General features: G+C 37.1%; 2 protein-coding genes across 2 annotated transcripts in view; one reads left to right on the top strand and one right to left on the bottom strand.

The window, feature by feature from the left end:
• Positions 1-5423: 5423 nt before the first annotated feature.
• Positions 5424-6305, bottom strand: LOC117107323 (serine/threonine-protein kinase Nek6-like). Its single transcript, XM_033248967.1, has one exon. It carries the CDS (start codon positions 6303-6305, stop codon positions 5424-5426), a length of 882 nt encoding a protein of 293 aa, XP_033104858.1.
• Positions 6306-8341: 2036 nt separating this feature from the next.
• Positions 8342-18720, top strand: part of LOC117107333 (MAM and LDL-receptor class A domain-containing protein 2-like) — a 34673-nt gene continuing 24294 nt past the window's right edge. Inside the window, exons 1-14 of the mRNA XM_033248982.1 lie at positions 8342-8460; positions 11571-11711; positions 12278-12534; positions 13448-13532; positions 13817-13945; positions 14333-14482; positions 15104-15207; positions 15557-15721; positions 16301-16391; positions 16803-16964; positions 17277-17405; positions 17621-17739; positions 17866-18015; positions 18186-18381. Coding sequence (XP_033104873.1) covers positions 12391-12534; positions 13448-13532; positions 13817-13945; positions 14333-14482; positions 15104-15207; positions 15557-15721; positions 16301-16391; positions 16803-16964; positions 17277-17405; positions 17621-17739; positions 17866-18015; positions 18186-18381 — 1624 coding nt within the window. The 5' untranslated portion in view covers positions 8342-8460; positions 11571-11711; positions 12278-12390. The remainder of the gene's footprint in view (positions 8461-11570; positions 11712-12277; positions 12535-13447; positions 13533-13816; positions 13946-14332; positions 14483-15103; positions 15208-15556; positions 15722-16300; positions 16392-16802; positions 16965-17276; positions 17406-17620; positions 17740-17865; positions 18016-18185; positions 18382-18720) is intronic.

Below are 18720 nucleotides of genomic sequence, written 5' to 3'. Positions count from 1 at the left end.
CTCTATTATGAACCTATCATAACCAATCGTTGACGGTAATTCAAACTTGTACTCTTTTTGTGTGTTCATCTTTTTTCCAATCATTTCTTTCTCGACCTGTCTTTTTAAGTTGTCATCTAAAATACTGCAAAATATCAGTCCCATACTGAAAATGTCTGCTTGGAAATTGTATTGGCCTTCAGACATGGGCTTAGCACCCTGAGTAAATAATATTATTACCTCTGGAGCCATGTAGGCAAATGTGCCAGCCAATGTACAATTTCAATGTACAATTTCTCCACAGTAGCCTTTTAATTAAAAACCTTAGCCAATCCAAAATCAGCAATCTTAGCAGCACATTGGCTGTCGATCAAAATGTTGGCTGGCATCAAATCTCGATGTATGATGTGAAGATCATGAAGATGTGCTACACCATTCGCTATGTCTTTGATGAATCCCATATGCTTATTTTTATCCGGGCAGTTTTTTTAAAAGAAATTGTCTATAGAGCCATATTCACAGTATTCCAAGACAATGTTATAAGCAATGTCATCATAGAAGTGACTGATGTACTTTACAACATTTCTATGCGCACTGATTGTGAGAGATTTGATTTCATTCAAAACAGAAGGAAGCCCTTGGGCTATTAGATAGGCCTGTCTTTATTACTGGTAGATTTGTCCATGGAGGTACATCTATACCTACATGTTCTGTCTGCCATTCTTAAGGCGAGACTTTTTTTATACCTTGTTTAGCGAACCCGCCGACTGCAAATATTGATAATTTCGAATAAAAATAAAATTTTATTTTTGGCCAATTAACACACCCGCTGCTACGTAAAAGTGGAAATTTCAGAAAAAAATTAAGGTTTTTCTTTATTTTTATTCCGCCATCCGCTGCCTTGAAATCGCCAAAGGTAAAATATGTATATTTCTTCCAAATTATATAAATTTGAAGCATTTAACCATCCTATTTTACATTTACCTATAAAATTTATTTTTATTTTGTCCTCCATCTGGATGATTTTAGCAAAACTATTTGATAAATAGAAAATAAAACTTTATTTTTATTTTTATTCCGCCCTCCTCCAATAATCTTTAAAAAAAATAAGTATGCAAAACAAGGAATAAAAAAGTGTCACCTAAACCAAAAATTGACTAAAATTGTAGTGTAATCGATATAAGACCTACCAGTTAAGCAAATACCGCACAAGTAAAAACCTTCTAATAATTCAAGTGATAGTACATCTGACCAAGGAATGAGTACATAGCTTGGGCATTGGCGCAGCCACTTGCTGGGACAATCCAACGATTCTATTTTTGACATAGGGGTGTTCTTAAAGTAACTTCTGATTTGTATGATCTAGAGCGGGATAAATGAATTAAGCTTCAGGCTAAATTAGCAAATATGTTTGCAGTATGTTAATCGAAACTCTGCAGTATTGAATTAATTGTATGCCAATTTCAAAAGATAATACATAGCACATTGTTTCCTGTGCCTTCATAGTAATGTTTGGTTGAATGGCATTTTTATGTTTCACAATTCATGTATATTTTATAGTCATTGTCATCTAGAAAATGAGCAAGTCTCAAATCATCCAACAGCAAAATAACCCCATTTATCCCTTACAATTTAGCATGTAAAATTCTAGAGTTACCACGACTGGAGGACAGGTTGCATTCAATTATGTTAATGATATTTCATTTCAGAAAAATATAAAAAACTTTACATAAACTCAATCATTTGCTCCCAAGAACTACAGCACATAATCACAACCTTAGTGTTAGGCGAGACTTTTTATACCTTGTTTAGCGAACCTGCTGCCCGCCAATAATGATGATTTCAAATAAAAATAAAATTTTATTTTTGGCCAATTAGCGCACATGCCACCACAAAACAATTGGAAATTTCTTAATTTTTGTTATGACTGTCACTGCCTTGAAATCTCCAAATATTCACATTTCATATTTTTGTGAGGGGGGAGGGGAGAAATATCTTGAATTGACCACTAAGGTGGGTGGAGGCTGTTTGCCCCCCCCCCACCCCCAGTGGGATCCAGTGGCAAAGCCCAATTTAATAGAATTCTAAGGAGGAAATCTGACAAACAAAATGCTGTAAAATTACATTTCAAGGATTTCCAACTCAGGATAACTATATAAATGGAAAAATAAGACCAACCAATTTGTACTATACCATTTGGAATGAAGATAAACTGTTAATGTTGTTAATTTTGCTTGTTGCTGAGTAATATTCTACTTTAATATTTGGAATTGGAAAAGATAATCAACATTTGCCTGAGTACGACAGGCGATCCATTATTTTCTTGAGGGCATGTTGCAGTTTCGCCCATCATACACAGCCTGCATACAGTGGCGTAACGCCTATGCGCTCTTGTGCCGTGATCTGCAGGACTTCCGAAAGCTAGGGGCCCCTACCGCGCACGCCCCTACCCATAGGGTCTCCGGTCGAGCACCCAGACCCAAAGAGCTTTACAGCATGTGTCTCTGAATTCAGCAGTAGAATATCATATTATATCCAGTGATGGAGGGGGAGGGGAATTAAACAAAAATTGGAGATAAAGAAGAAAATTATAAGCCTATGCAAATTTTTAATCTCTGTCATTTTCAGCCATCTAGAGGTGCCATAATCAAAAGGTTTCTGACCTTAGCCCACAACCATGGTGCTGCCGAGGCCAAGGTGGTATAGAGTAGACCCTGCATCTGTCCCTCACTGGGCACCCTCTCTTTTAAAGTCCGACACTGATGTCATATCATTTATTTCGTCGTTAAAAACATTTACAATACAATGACAAACTGACAAACTAGAAAATGAGCAAGTCTCAAATCCCACAAAGAAATTGGCAACCGGGAACCAAAAAGGGTCCCCAGTCTCAGAAAGGAACAGGGCCACCGGCCCCAGTGTTACGCCACTGCCTGCATATTGTTGGTACTGTCACAGGGTATGGTATTGAGGCCCAGGATGGAGGTCTGCACTCTATTATGGAGTGACTGCTCTAGTAATTATATGTACTGTATTCATGTTTGTTTCACTTTATTTATTCATGGAAGAATAGAGTACTACAGTGTTACGTCACAAGACCATGTGACACTACTCCATTGCTATCGGCGACACAAAATGTGTTCAACCGGACGCCATTTTCTCCACTGACAAACCATTCATCTCAATTTCTAACATAATTATTAAGATGTTGTATCTTAGTTTTCCTTAGTAAAATTTAATTGATGATTAAATGTGTGCTCAGTAACTAATATAATGCGAGCTTTTGTGTTTTTAGTACATTTTTATGGTAAATCATTAGGTTTTAAAATGCCTATTCCAGAAAGCCTATAAACCTTTAGATTATGAAGTCATTCATGCGTAATGAACGGTAACCAACGTCTGGTTGACAACAAATGGTGCTACCTGGTGTTGTGACGACATGACAGTTGTACTCTATAAGCAAGTCATTTACTTAGTTATGGCACTAGTAAGAAATTTGAATCTTAGTTTATGGTAACTTTTATTCACACTCGCAGATTCCTCTTGAACATTGATAGTTGTGAAGGCGATGACAATGATAAAATGTCAGGTTGACATATTTCTGGAACATAGTTTATTCACCTTGAGAAAGTCCTGAGGACAGGACGAAATATTTGTGCCAAATAAAATTATGTTCCTATAATATGTCAACTGTTTGTGACATTCACTTATATTTCGCTGGGAACATGCTGCTTACCATCTTATTGATTCACGTTGAGAAAATCCTGAGGACAGGACAAAATATTCTTGCCAAATAAAATTATGTTCCTATTGCACGTCAACTGTGTCAAAACTTGATTACTTCATATTATTTAATTCCACTACAACATTGTTTCGTATGGTTGGCAGGGCCAACCGCACTCTTCAGGCGGATGTGTACACAGTAAAATACAAGAGAAACAATACAGGTTTTACTATCAAGCTTTAATATTGCATGGTGTCTGTAACTAGATTATAAGTACTACTGAATGAATTATAGAAAAATTGTTTTAATAGGTACTATTTACACAACAATGAAATAATGGTGATCTAAGTACGTCAACATTCTTGAGACATGGACATTAATTGTAGGTATATCAGCGACAAATGTCATATTGTGTTAAACAACACCATAAGATAAGGTTTAATGACTGGGATTTTGGTGCAATAATGGTAGTTATCTGTGGGATTGAGTAATTATTGGATACTGTTTTAAGGCTACATTCAACCCTCTTTCGTCAACTAAAATATGATTAATTAATTAAACTAAAACGTATAATATAATAATAATATAAAAGCCAAAATAAGAGTGATGAAAAAACTAATAGAGTACATGCCTTAATCAAAAGTATCAAAACAATAGTAAGAGAAATGAAACTTATTAAAAATTCTTAAAAGCAAAATACTTATTATAAAAGATAACTTAATTTAAAAACAAGCTAAATTAACCACTTTTGAAACATGAGTTGAAACAAAAGTATTATTTTAATGCTCTATTACATTATAGTCTGAGAGTATCACACTGAACCAACTTTCAATTGACCCAGAACCCCAGGGATTCAATAAATTTAAAAGGCTTTAAATTACAACTTCAGCTGGCAACACTAATATTCACACTAACAATTTTAATTAATTTTGTAGTACTTTATAATAAGTGTATGTTCAACAAAATATAAATTTAACAGTTTAAGAATTCAATAGGCATCCTAGAGCAAAGGTCGGTTTTTTTTTAGATGGTACTGTACCTCGCTAATTAATGCCAAAATTAACCACTAATGTAACAAAACCTGAATCTGTATAATTATATTATAATTATATAATTTGTTAATTTAAAAAAATTATGAAGTTATGAATTATTAGATAAAAATTTATAATTTTAATTATAAAATTAATTGTTACATTTAGGTGGTTAATTATTTCAATAATGGGTGATACTTCAACCATTATGTATGTAATATTAACCACTAATGTAAGAACATTCAACCACTAATATAATAAGGTGTTAAGTAGAATATTGTTATATTTATCACTTATCATATTTAATAATTTTAATTTAAAAAGTAGTTGTTACATTAGTGGTTAATTATTTCAATAATGGGTGATACTTCAACCATTAATGTAATGTTTACCAATAATGTAACAAAGTTCAACCATATAAGCTAATGTAACAAAATTCAACCACTAATGTGACATAAACCAACCACTAATGTAATAAGGTTTTAAGAAGAATATTGTTAAATTTTATCATTAAAATTAATAATATTCAAATTACTAATAACCTGTCAGGATGAAGAATAGAACTACACACATAATTTTGCATTGAGGTAATACCTGGACTATACGGGTTAAACCAGATGAGCCCCATATGTGACTTTTGTGCAAAATCCTTGTCTCATTGTTATCGACTGCTGCAAAACCATAGCCTCTCACATTGGGGTAGCAAACTCTTCCTGATATTGGAACATGCTACTTAACTCTTCTTTGACCTCTCTTGCCGTTGGTCTTTTGTGGTAATCTTTCTCAAGCATTCTGTTGATAAGCTTTTTCATGGACTCTGGAATCTTGGATGGTAACTTGAACGTATACCCGTCTTCTGTGTTCGACTTTTCTCCAATCAAATTAGTCTCGATATGTATTTTTAAGTCGTCGTCTAAAATACTGCAAAATATCAGTCCTATACTGAAAATATCCGCTTGGAAATTGTAATGGTCTTTAGGCATAGGCTTAGCACCCTTACTAAATAATTTTAGTACCTCTGGAGCCATGTAGGCATACGTGCCAACCAGTGTATTCGTGTACAATTTCTCCACAGTAGCCTCTGAATTAAAAATCTTAGCCAATCCAAAATCAGCAATCTTAGCAACACATTGGCTGTTGATCAAAATGTTGGCTGGCTTCAGATCTCGATGCATGATCCCCAGATAATGAAGATGTGATATTCCATTCGCTTTGTCTTGAATGAATCCCATACGCTTCTCTTTACCCAGGCGCTTTTGTTTTTGTAAGTATTTGTCTAATGAACCATGGTCGCAGTATTCTAAGACAATGTAATAAGCAGAGCCATCAGCAAAGCTGTTGATGTACTCCACAACATTCGCATGTGCAGCATTTTGGAGAGAATGGATCTCATTCAAAACAGAAGGAAGTTCTTGGGCTCTCTTTTCAATTCTCTTTAAGGCAAATGTCTTTTCTTCTTTCACTACTTTATATACATTACCAAATGCACCTTCCCCCAGACTTGTTTGTATTTTGTAGCCATTCACAACCTCACCAGGTAGCTTGTTTTCAGTGTTTCCAAAAGCCTCCATATTTTATTGGGTATCTATTTCGGGAAGTAGAATATGAACAATGATCAGTAATAAATAAAAAGAACTACAATTGCAAAGAAATTAAACTCTGCTCACTTGTTTAGGCCTATAGCGCTGGAGGCCTACATAAGTATGCCCAAACCAAGTCTATCCCTTAGCTAGACAATTCAGTTGCATCCTGCAGGTTTGGATCCAATAAGGGGACACAGGGGCCATGATGTGCATCTCCCTGGTTTGCCATTACATGTTTTGAATTAAGAAAATAATATAATACAAATTCAAAATGTTTAAATATACTGTAGGGCCTCAGGCTCCAGTCCCTTTCTTATTACCACTGCTGCTATCCCTCCCCACATACCTATTCTGAAGTTGGTTCCCCCAGTTTGAAAATTCTGGATCTGCACCTGTCCTGCTCTAAAGACTTGCAACAAGACTCAACTTCGACAGGTTTTACAAAGCAGGTAGTAGCAGTCGATTGCAAATTAAATTTTTAAAAATAATTGGTCCGAGGTCACAAAAATGAGGATGGCGTTGACCACCTTACCTCACAATAACCTAATCCTATGAAATATAATTAAAAATACATTTAAAAAGTTTAAAATACATGTAGGCCTATCCATGTACGTTTTAATCACATTGTGCCAGATGTAGATTTTCATAGTTTTTTTACTTAAATAAAGTTTGCTGTGTAACACTGTATAGATCTGTCCATAGAGGTATACCTATGTGATCAGTCTGCCATAAATAAAGCAAAAATTGACTAAAATTGTAGTGTAAAAACTTATCAGAAGGAAACACTGCACAATTAAAAAGCTTCAGCAATTCAGAGTGTGAAAATAATGCTTCAGGATGAATTTATCAAGTAAGTGTAATGAAAATCGTGCCAGCAATATGTTAATCGATACTTTACAGTATTGATTAATTTGTATGCATTATTTCAAAAGATAATGCATTGCACATTGTATCATGTGCTATCATAACAATGTTTGGTTGAATGGCATTTTTATTTTTCACAACTCATGTAAATTTTACAGTCATTGTTATTAATATTATTTGTGGAGATTCCATTTTTTATTTTAGGGGGAAAATAACTTGAATTGACACACTAAAGCTAGGGTGAGGTGGAGATGGGGCAGGTTGGCTGGGTACCCTTGTAGGGTCAGGGGTCAAAGGCCAATTTAATACATTTCTGAGGAGGAAATCTAACAAATATAATGCTGTGAAATGAAATTACATTTTCAAGAGGATTGTAAACTCAGGATAACTAAAATATAATACATGAAATAAATAAGACCAACTAATTTGTACTATACCTTCCTTTGAACAAATTCATTTGGAATGAAGATAAACTGTTAATGTTGCTTATTGTTGAGTAACATTCTACTTTAATAGTCTATTTCGTGAATACTCAGATAAAGCAATAAATGCTGAAGTTTAATATCTAATATTTGGAATTCGAAAACAAGGGTCCACATTAACAGTTGTACTATACCTATTTATGCCTAAGTGTAGGTCTATCCATGTATGTTTTAACCGCATTGTGGCAGATTAAAATTATTATTTTTTTTGCTTAAATCAAATGAAGTGTGCTACAGTTTCAGTCAGCTGTATGAGAGAAAGTGCCTGGGGATTAGAACTCTGTGGTCTAATGGGTATGATACTCACCTTGACAGCGAGAGGTTGCAGGTTCGAATCCCGCCATCGACATTTTATTCATGCAATTGAAATAAAAGAACTTGTCATTGATGAGCTATGCTTGATATGATTTAAATACAGTGGCTTCGTGGTCAAGTGATTACTACCTTCGCCATGTACATGCAAAAGGTCCCAGGTTCAAGTCCCAGTGGATGATGTTGTCAGATTCCTCTTCTGTTACGTTTCAATTTATATTATTCATGGCATTATTCTTCAATGATTGTACACCGTTTTTTCATTGTTTTTTTTTTTTTTTTATATATGAGCTTCTTTTATTTGGAGCTAATTTTATTCTATGTTACCGGTAGTTGCATTAACGTTAGATGATACTTATTTTTTTCAGATCCGCCATCTGCTTGTGATTTTGTTTGCAATGATGGAACTGAGTTGTGTATCCCAAGCTACCAAGTGTGTGATTTTGTCAATGACTGCGGCAACAGTGCTGATGAAGTGGATTGTGGTAAGTTTAGGCAGACACATGATTGGTTAATTCAAATCGAAGATACTCACGTAAAGGTGGCCTGCAAGGCTGTCACTATATTAGATAATCAGTCTATGTGAAGCCCAGTAGGCTAAATTTGCAATGCCATTATAATATCATTATGTCTATTTCGTCAATACTTACCTGGATAAACCGACTAATTGCCATTGTTCCCAAATGGAACACCCCTTCGAAATAAATGGAACAGTCTGACCCAGGGCGCCATGTACGAACCGTCTCCCTAACAAACGTCCTCATTCCCTTTTTGACCTTCATTGGAAAGTGAACCTCCTTCAGAGTGCTCTATCATAGAGTTAGCGGTTCGTGTTCGCGATACTGCGATAAGAAGTTTTTCGATTCTGTGTTTTACTTTTCTGCCTTGGATTTTATTTTCAAGAAGTTGCTGGATTCTGGAATTTTATTTTTCTGCCTTGGATTTTGTTCAAGAAGTTGATTTATGACATATCCTTTTTTGTAGCTCTCGGTAGTCTCTTCCGCTATGTCTGCGCACAAGTCGTTGTGCTCGGCGTGTGAGGGCTCCAAACCGAGTGTCAAGCTCGATAGGCACTCAAGGTTTGCGCGCGCTGGCCCCCTACTAAGTTTGCGGCGGCTCTTGATTGGGCAGCTCAGGCTGCCCCTCATTCTCAGAGTTCGTTGCCAGCTGCATTGGGGGTTGTTGCAGCGTCGGACGCTTCTCCCACGCCGTTGGAGGGTCCGTCGGCCTCGTCAGATCCCTCGCCTTTTGCCCCACTGGACCCGACATTGGTTTCCTTGATTTCAGAGCAGGTGGGCCGTGTTGCTAGGGAGGTTTTTGCCGGGATGAAGGTCGTTTCGGCTTTGCCTGTCCTGTCCATTCCCCCAGTCTCCGACCCTCCTGTCCCTGGGGAAGGGGTCCGGGTGGGTGGCGAGTCGCCTATGGACGATTTGTCCGAGCCTGATTCAGAGGCTGAGGATGTTATTCTCGGCCCCGATCTTTCTCAGCTCGTGGCCCGGGCGATGCCACCCATTCTTGACCATTTAGGTGTCTGGTTTGAGACTCCTTACCGGGGTGGTTTGGGGGGCAGGCCTGTGGGGGCCGCCAGCTCCTGTGCGTCCCGCTCATCCTGTCCCGGTTGTGGGTCTCCACCCGGACCTTAATCTCCGCTTGAATTCGCAAGTGAAATCTAAGCCGGTTGCCGCGCAGCGGCGCCTTACAGCCGCTTTTCCGGTCCCCAAGGACCATTTTATGCTGTTCATTCAGGCACCACCCATTCTTCGCGCTGCCAAGGGCAGATTGCGAGAAGACCAGAAGCTCTCTTCAGCTTCTAAGACTTTGTTTTCGAACAAAGCACAGGGCACGGCCGAGGAGGCTTTGTCCTTTGTGGACCGCGCGGCACGGGAGGGCATTCGCGCCGTGAATGGGGCTGGCTTTGCTCTGTCCTTTTTGTCTGATGCCGACGCGAATCCAACTCTGGTCCCTGACGCCATTGCTCTCCTTCGGGAGGGTGTTGGCCTTATTTCTGACCAGTTCTGTGCCATTGCCCAGGCTGCCGGGGCCGCCTGGAGGGCTAATGTTCTCCGGGCTACCTCGGTCAGTCCCAGTCACTTTGACCGGTTTTTGAACTGCCCCTCTTTTGGGGCAGAGGACCCCTTCTTTGGCCAGTTTGCTGCCAAGGATGAGGCCTGGGCGAGAGAGTTAGAAGCGCGGCGTCAGACAAGGGCTAAGTTCCTGCGGCGTGATCGTCGGTCGGCTCGCTCCCAGTGCTAGGCGTACGCGAGACGCCAGCCTCAGCAGCAGCCTCAGTCGCATCCCCTCCCTTTGCCGCAGCCTGCAGCCGCTGTCTCCCCTGCTCCTGCTCCCGCCACCAACCCACAATTCGCCTGGACTGGCCCTCCAGCCGACAGGGCACGGCGGCGGGGGAGGGGTGGGCCCCGTTTCTGATATTCATGGTGGGTGACCGGTTCCTCAGTAGGAGCCGGTCCGGTAGGGGGGAGGCTGATGTTTTTCACCCACGAATGGGAACGGCTGGCTCCAAACAGCTGGACCCTGCAGACAATTTCCCGTGGATACCAGATAGAGTTTACTTCCCCTCCAGTTGCGTACGGAGGGATGAGCACGCCAATTCCAGCCTCCCCCGAGAAGAGGGAAGCCCTGTTTTCAGGGGTAAAAGACTTTATGAAGGGTGCCGTGGTCGAAGTTTTCCTGACTACCGAAGACAAGGGGTTCGTTTCCACACTCTTCCTGGCAGAAAAATCATCAGGCGGGTGGCGCCCTATTCTAAATCTGCGGCGGCTGAACCAATGGATCAGACCGCAAAAATTCCGCATGGACACTCTCGCACTTATCCTCCAAGGGCTCATGCCCGGGGTCTGGGGCGCTATTATAGACCTCAAGGTTGCTTACTTTCACGTGCCTATTTTCCCAACTCGACCCAGGCGTCTGTGGCGGCTGCTGTCCTGAAGCCGTCTCTGTAGGTAAGTTTTCTGGTTTCTGATCACGCCAGCCTCCTTTTTTACTCTGCTAATCTGGCAATTAGTCGGTTTATCCAGGTAAGTATTCACGAAATAGACTACACAAATCAATCGTGATGTTGGTAGTCTATGAGTGAGATACTTACCTGGATAACCTTCCCTCCCTTCCTACCCTCTCCGTGATCTTTTGGATCTTTAGTGAATGAGGACATTTGTTAGGGAGACATGGCGTACATGGGGCCCTGGGTCAGACTGTTCCATTTATTTCGAAGGGGTGTTTCGTTTGGGAACAATGGTGATTAGTCGGTTTATCCAGGTAAAGTATCTCACTCATAGACTACCAACATCACGATTGATTTATGTAATTTTATGAAGAATATACTTAATAAGTACATGCTGAACATTGATCATGTTTTGTAAAAAACTTAATTGACTTACATTTTGGTGGTTAACATAATATAATATAATATATATAATATAATATAATATATATTCTGTTATTTAGTGAACATACATCTTTGTATAGGTTATAAGAACTTTGTTATCATCCTCAATTTCTTTTCATGTAAGATCATATCAAAGTTGTGGCAGAAAGCTTACCACCTGTATTATCATATTTGTAACCTTTTAAATTCTAGGCCATATATGTACATTTGAAGTGGACCAGTGCAACTGGGGTCAGAGTAGTGACAGTGAATTCTACTGGCAGAGATACAGAGGTGCTACACCAACAGAGAACACAGGCCCAGCTTACGATCACACTTTGCTAACTGCTTCAGGTAATAAGCTATGGCTGGATTTGTTAAACTTGCTTCGGCAAAAAAAAAAAAAAAAAAAATCAGCTTAAATTTGTCTGAAATCCATGATTTATCAATAAATAATCGTTAAAAAATTTTCCTAAATTTGTTAAATGTTTGAAGGTGAATATATTTGTCTTATTGCTTAAACGGCAGGCATACAAGATAAAATTCACCAGAGCGATAAACCCAAAACATTAATTCATTCATTAATTCACCTGTGCATGATAAAAATCCTAAATGATGCATTCTCTAATACAACATACATTCTCGATGATATCCACTTATTGAATCATTGATCATACAAACACATGAGACTATTACTGCTATATGATTTTGGATATTTTTGCTTTAATATGTACCATATGTATTTAAAACAAAAAGACAGTAACTCTGAAAGGAAACAGAGACATTTTAAGATTCAAAGTTTCGATCTATTTGGTCATTATCAAGAAAAAAATGAATGTATGTACCATTTTACAAATTAATAAAGCAATATGATTATTCTTAATTTTGATGTTACTGATTCCAATAAATTCATTATTCAGGCTGGTACCTGTACGTAGCTGCTGGAAATGGTGCAAGCTCTGCCTACGCCTCCTTGTATGCCCCAGAATACCACAACTCAGCTGCCAGCTGTCAAGCCCAGTTCTGGTACCACATGAAAGGCGACCCCATCGGTACCCTACGCGTCTACTTGGATGAACAATACTATCTTCTAGTTCCGTGGCAGATTAGCGGTGATCAGGGTGATAGGTGGAACCTAGCCTCTGCCCCACTTGGAAGAATAACAGGAACATTCAGGGTAAAGTGTACAGACTTTGTTTACACATTTTTTAGTCTTTCACGTGTAAAATAATAAAGATAGTGATATTTTGTGCAATTATAACACAAACCAATTTTACGCCATATCATTAAGTTTCATACATTCAATATATCAGAAAATATGTGTATATTTGTTATAAAACTTTTATTTATTTTAATAACTCATAAATTATTTTAATGTTAGGTTTATGTTCCAAGGGGCTATACACATGTGGTTTTTATTATTGAAGTTATTAATAACAATGTTTTGTTCTTAACCCCTTTCCAGTCTACACCTCTACCATGGCATGAGGTTGCACTTTTATTAGGTGCAACCATTTTGTTCTATTTTGAACTTTTACTCAATACACCAGAATGCTACTTATGTTATTGTCCGTATTCGACAGGTCGTTCTTCGTTAAAACACGGCTGTCTGCACAGTGGTGATATCTTATTTAAAGACGGCTGAATGAAAAACTGGTAAATGCTACGCGATACGCGCTAGCATAATCAAGGTTGCTTTGGCTTGTGGCAGTATGGGTTTTTCGTAAAAAATGTTTTCATACAGTTTTTGTATTCTGTTAGCCTACAATTCTTTTTTAACTTTATGTTGGTAAATATTATATGATTAATTTTTTCCAAAATTTAATCTAGATTATAATTACACAAATGTTGTTGCTAAGCTGTACCAATCAGCCATATTTGGTCACATGGGTAACTTATTGCAAATTAACACACTCTGATTTACGTTAATTTCTGTTGTCAATTAAGCCTATTTTACGAACCAGCTGAATGAAAATAATAATGATTTAAAAAAATCGTCAACGAAACGAACCAGTCGAATACAGCCATAAAGTCACTAAAATTATGTAGCTCTTGTATGTGTTGACTTGAACTTATCCATTACCTTACAGGTTTGGATCCAAGCTGAGAGGAGCTTTGATACCTTAGGTGATATAGCCATTGATGATATATCATTTTCTAGATGTGCACTTCCAGGTGAGTTGGCAAAAGAAAATTATAAATATTTATCAAGGTGCACTTGAGTGTGTGTGTGCGTGGAGAGATCTGTGTCGCCTATGCCTGACTTACTATGGTTTTTATTCCACATAGTCTCACAAAATCATTTAATCATGTGACATCAAGCATCATTTTGCATAATTTTAATTCATTAATATTGAAACTTGAATTAAATTTTAACTAAACTAAAATTTTGATTTCAAAACATTGAATTCAATGAAAATAATAATAATTATTATTATTTAGTATGTGTTTTATTTCAGCCGTTGGTGATGGAACTTGTTCAAGCAATCAATTCCTGTGTACTAGGCAGGCTTGTATTGATGAGACTCATGTATGCGATTTCTCTGATGACTGCGGTGACTATTCTGATGAGGCTTCAAGTCTCTGTAGTACGTATTTGATAAATTATGCTAATGAATGATTGATTGACTCATACAGTACAATACAATACAACAACATGATAAAACAGAATTCCGAGGATAACACAAGAAAGTTAAAACTTATTTCCAGTGCCCTCAATATATACTCAGCAGGAATTTTAACTATGTGCACCTCATTTTGTATATTTGTCTTAAACATTGCATGTAGTAATAAGTATAAATGAGGACAGCCGCTGGAAGGATGCTGCAGTAGTAGCCAGGAAGGAGTGGAAGGAAGTGATTTATGAGGCCTTAATCTCCCGATGTGAAGCGAGTGATAAGAGGTAAGATAAGAATATGTATAACATTTTTAAAAATCTTTGACTATAATTATAGATGATTTTATTTCTTATTTAGCCAATTATGACAGATGTAACTTTGAGCGTGGTTTCTGTGATTGGACACAACTGAAAACCGATGAATTTGATTGGTCAAGAACTAGGGGTGTTTCAGATGATGGCCTTGCCACTGGACCACTCAGAGATCACACAGTTGGAACATCATCTGGTGAGTTCTCCTTCAAGACTTTTTAAAAGAGGGTTCAACTCAGCAAATATGGAATTTCAGACCTCTAGAGAAAAATGCAAAAATTTAATGTTATAATAATGACATTAAGTAGTTTATGAAACTTCCCCATTTATCAAATTTTCAATTTTTGAACCAGATTTTGCCGATCTCTTCTAATCTCTATTAATTACTGCTTCAGGGAATTTTGTAACAAGATTAACAGTGAAGCTAATTAGCTGTGAATAGTTTATAAAAATACAGCACAGTTAAATCAGAAACTATGTTGCAACTTCTAACACAAGTCATTAATTTTTGAAATTCAAAAACATATCTATTATGATTTTTATTTTAAATTACAACTAAGGTAATAAAAATGCCTAACTTTTATGAACAACAGGTTTTTAAAATTTACCAGCCTAGTTTTTAAATACTATACTGGTAATTTATTGACAAATAGCAATGCCTGTTGTGATAAAGACTCTTAAGTAGAGGTATTGAATTATTGAGATAAGAATCTGGCAATACGTGGTTCACCAACCTGTCAAAATGCACTTTTAAAGGGTTTGCTGGTAAATGGGATAGTAACAGCATGTGTAAAATGCTTTTTTCACTTTCCTGCAGGTTTTTACCTCTACACCGATGCCAGCTCTCCAAGGGTCAAAGGTGACAGAGCCAAACTTGCCAGTCCTATCTACAAGAGAGTACAAAATCCTGGAAATTGCCATGTGAGAATTTTGCATTATTATACATTCAATATTTTCCTTAAAATTTCTGCTAATGTAAAACCTCAAGTTGCTCATAATCGAAATGATAATAAATGAACTGTGTTGGGAAGCTTTCAACAGCATTAAGGCACACAGCCTGAAAATTCAAAATATGATGCACCATAATTGATCAAAATGTTGCAATTCCTGGTCAATTAACTCGCATCACAAAATTTTAGTTTGGGAACAGCGCCAGCCAGTTTCCATTCTTGGTAGTGGTTTGGGTAATCTTGTCTGCTCTTTTTTATGAAGAATTATGTTTAAAGACTTATTAAGGTATGATGAAAATTATAAATGTTTTCTTCTTCAGTTCCGTTTCTGGTTCCATATGTACGGTGAGAACATTGATACCTTGAATGTGTATAGCCGAAACGCCGTCAACGGACCAGTGACCCTACTGTGGTCACGGTCTGGACATGTTGGAGACTACTGGGAAAGAGTTGACCTTGACCTAAGGAGTAACAATGACTTCCAGGTAATGCCAGGTCATCAAAGTGACTTATTAACTATGTTTCACTGTCCGAGCTTCATTCAGCTGCACTTGAATTATGAAAAAAAATGACAGTGTCTTCTAAAATTGTGTTAAATTGATATAATTATAAAATTTATTGGTTTGATTGTTCCAATATTCTATTGCCTTTGATATGAAAAAAAAATGTAAGAGACAATGGTCTCTGAAACGTTTACTGCATGTCTAATGCTGCAGGAAAAATAATCTAATTTGTAAATATTACAAATCTATTTTGTGATATCTGGATAAACTAACTATTGGCATTTTTTAATAAACTCCCCCAATGGCAAAAAAAGCCCTTGAGGTTTACCAGGTAAGTATTTTAACCAATATCTCTGCAGATTTGCCCAATATATAGTTAATGTAGAGCATCTTATGTCTATGTTTGCCTTGTAAAGGGATATGTCACATAGAAACGCGATCTAGTCCGCTGTTTAGCATATCCTTGGGCTTCGGCTTAAACTAATTTATTGTATATTACAAAATTTGTTTTTAAGCTTTGTAGCATTAAAGCCTTGAACAATTTTGGCCTGTTCTTTGCAGATTGTATTTGAAGGTATCCGAGGTAATGGACCCAATGGGGACATAGCCATTGATGATACTTCATTTACTCCTGGTTGTCAGAGAGCGTCCGGTAGGTTTTATTTGGGATGTATGTATATCTTCCTCCTTTATACTATCAACTGCAGCTCTGTTGCTATACTGCAGGAGGAAAGCTACTTGTTTGCTTGATTTTTATGTCATGTATATCTATTGTAATTAATTTTATATACAAGCAGTCAGTTTATAACAACCAAGTGGTCTATTTACTATATTATTTATGTAATGCAGCATGCACTCCAAAAACTCTAATAAGAGATTTCAAATTTATGTAATATTTTGTTCTTAATTAGAATATCATCCAGAATGATTCCTGATACTCTTCTTGATAAAAATTGAAATAATGAATAATTAAATACTCAATCATTATCATAATATACTCAAAAACCAATACCAAATTTCATTTTATATTTTATAATAAATTTTCACTTATTCAACTTTGAAGGGTCTTTACCAATCATGACAACGCTGGCAGTTCCTACGGGACCAACGATAGGACCTTGTGGCTCCGGACGATGGCAGTGCGGAAGTGGAGAATGTATCTTTACTGGTCAAATCTGTGATTGGAATGTTGATTGTTCAGACAAATCTGATGAGGCCGTGTGTGGTTAGTGTTCTTCTGAAGTCGTCTCCTAATTGTTACTAATACTTTAGTTAACATATATTGTCTATTTGATGAATACATATACCTGTAAGCAGTCAATTGAGGAGCGTATATCAGTTTATCCAGGTTTCTTTCTACTAACTTCACCATTGATTTGTGTTCGACTGGTAAACATAGTATATAATTTAAAAGTGCTTAAGTAGCCACAATGCACTTAGTTCCCATTCTGTCTAGCAAGTTACATCTAGGAACATCACTTCTGTATGTGTGATCTTTATTCAGACTACTCAATAAAATTGCCTTTGTAATTTTCAGGTCCATGTGATTTTGAGAGTGGAATGTGTGGTTACGCTGATGTCAGCACTGGATATTACGAATGGCAGTTTCAACTAGGTGGAGACACTGAAGCACCCTCTACAGACCATACCACCGGTAGTTTTAGTGGTAGGTGAAACATTAGTAACTTGTAGTGTTAAAAAAAACTTGTCTATTTTGTGATTAGATTAAAATCAACATATAATCCAAGTGTGATTTTGCATCTTCATTTGTTCACTGCTGTGCATAAAATTATTTCATTTTTAAATTTAATATTAACATGACATAAAGACTTTGTTTTGCACTAAACTTTATATTCATTGGTTGACAATCTTGTTCCACAGGGCACTATATGAAGGTCGCTCCCGGCAATGGTATATTTATGGCGTCAGCTTACCTGCGCTCACCTGTCCTACCTGGCAGTAGTGAAGATTGTATGCTGACCTTCTGGTATATCTACTCGGTAAGAACCACATATTAGCATCTATATTCAATGTTGGGTTATTACATGATCTCATCTTTAGTTTTGAGTTTTGAGCCCTGTGTAGTAGTTTTGAATTTGTTTTCCTTCTTTTTTTTTTTATTGCAGGTGACTACGGATGACTTTGAATTCAATATTCAGGTATTGGATGCCAGTGATGTTAGCAACTCTTACTATGTGTGGTACCCAGTTGGTAAAACAGGCACCGTGTGGCAGAAGGCTTCAGTAGGCCTAGGAAGAATCAATATGAATTTCATGGTAAGTTTCAATCTCCAGGAAAAGTGTCTCACTACCATCATCACTATTGATTTGTGTTTATTTGCTACAACTTATACATATACAATCTGAAAGTGTTTAAATAGCCACAATAGTTCCCAAACCTATTTAATCAGATACTTGTAAATGAACATTTCCATCTTTTTTCTTAGACTTCTTTTGAAGGTTACTTAGGAGATGTAATTGACATCATTGCTGTTGATGACATCACATATGAAGGTTGCTCATTGGGTGATTTTGTTGGTCCATGTGAATTCCAGTGCAGCAATGGACTCTACTGTCTGCCTAACAGTTTTCTGTGTGACTATAGTGATGATTGTGGTGACAAATCAGATGAACAGAGTTGTGGTATGTATATCACCCATCCTCTTATTGACAATGATGCATTAAGGCCCACAAAAGTTTTTAAATTTTCTGATGTTTTTAATAATGTATTGTAAACTGGTAAACTAATTCAGCTGTTCGGGTTGATATTTTACGAATTATTTTGAATTAAAAAGAAATGACAATTGTTACACCTTAGCTTGGGTTTTTCTTTCGTGTTAAACTAGCTGTGTACCTGGTCAGGTTGACCAATAAAAATCCATTGTGAAATGTGTACGTAATATTTTTTTTTCAAACACTGCATGCTGTGGTAAGATTAACTTACCAAAACTCAGAAAGAATAAATCATTAGCTCATTTCAAT

This window comes from Anneissia japonica, unplaced genomic scaffold (genome assembly GCF_011630105.1).
Source record: "Anneissia japonica isolate Jap-2015-1 unplaced genomic scaffold, ASM1163010v1 scaffold288075_len254835_cov185, whole genome shotgun sequence".
NCBI lineage: Eukaryota > Metazoa > Echinodermata > Crinoidea > Comatulida > Comatulidae > Anneissia > Anneissia japonica.
This window is presented reverse-complemented; position numbering and strand designations above follow the sequence as displayed.

What these genes read in the sequence shown, in the direction of transcription:
- LOC117107323 (XM_033248967.1), bottom strand. Translation starts at nt 6,305, where the DNA reads ATGGAGGCTTTTGGAAACACTGAAAACAAGCTACCTGGTGAGGTTGTG.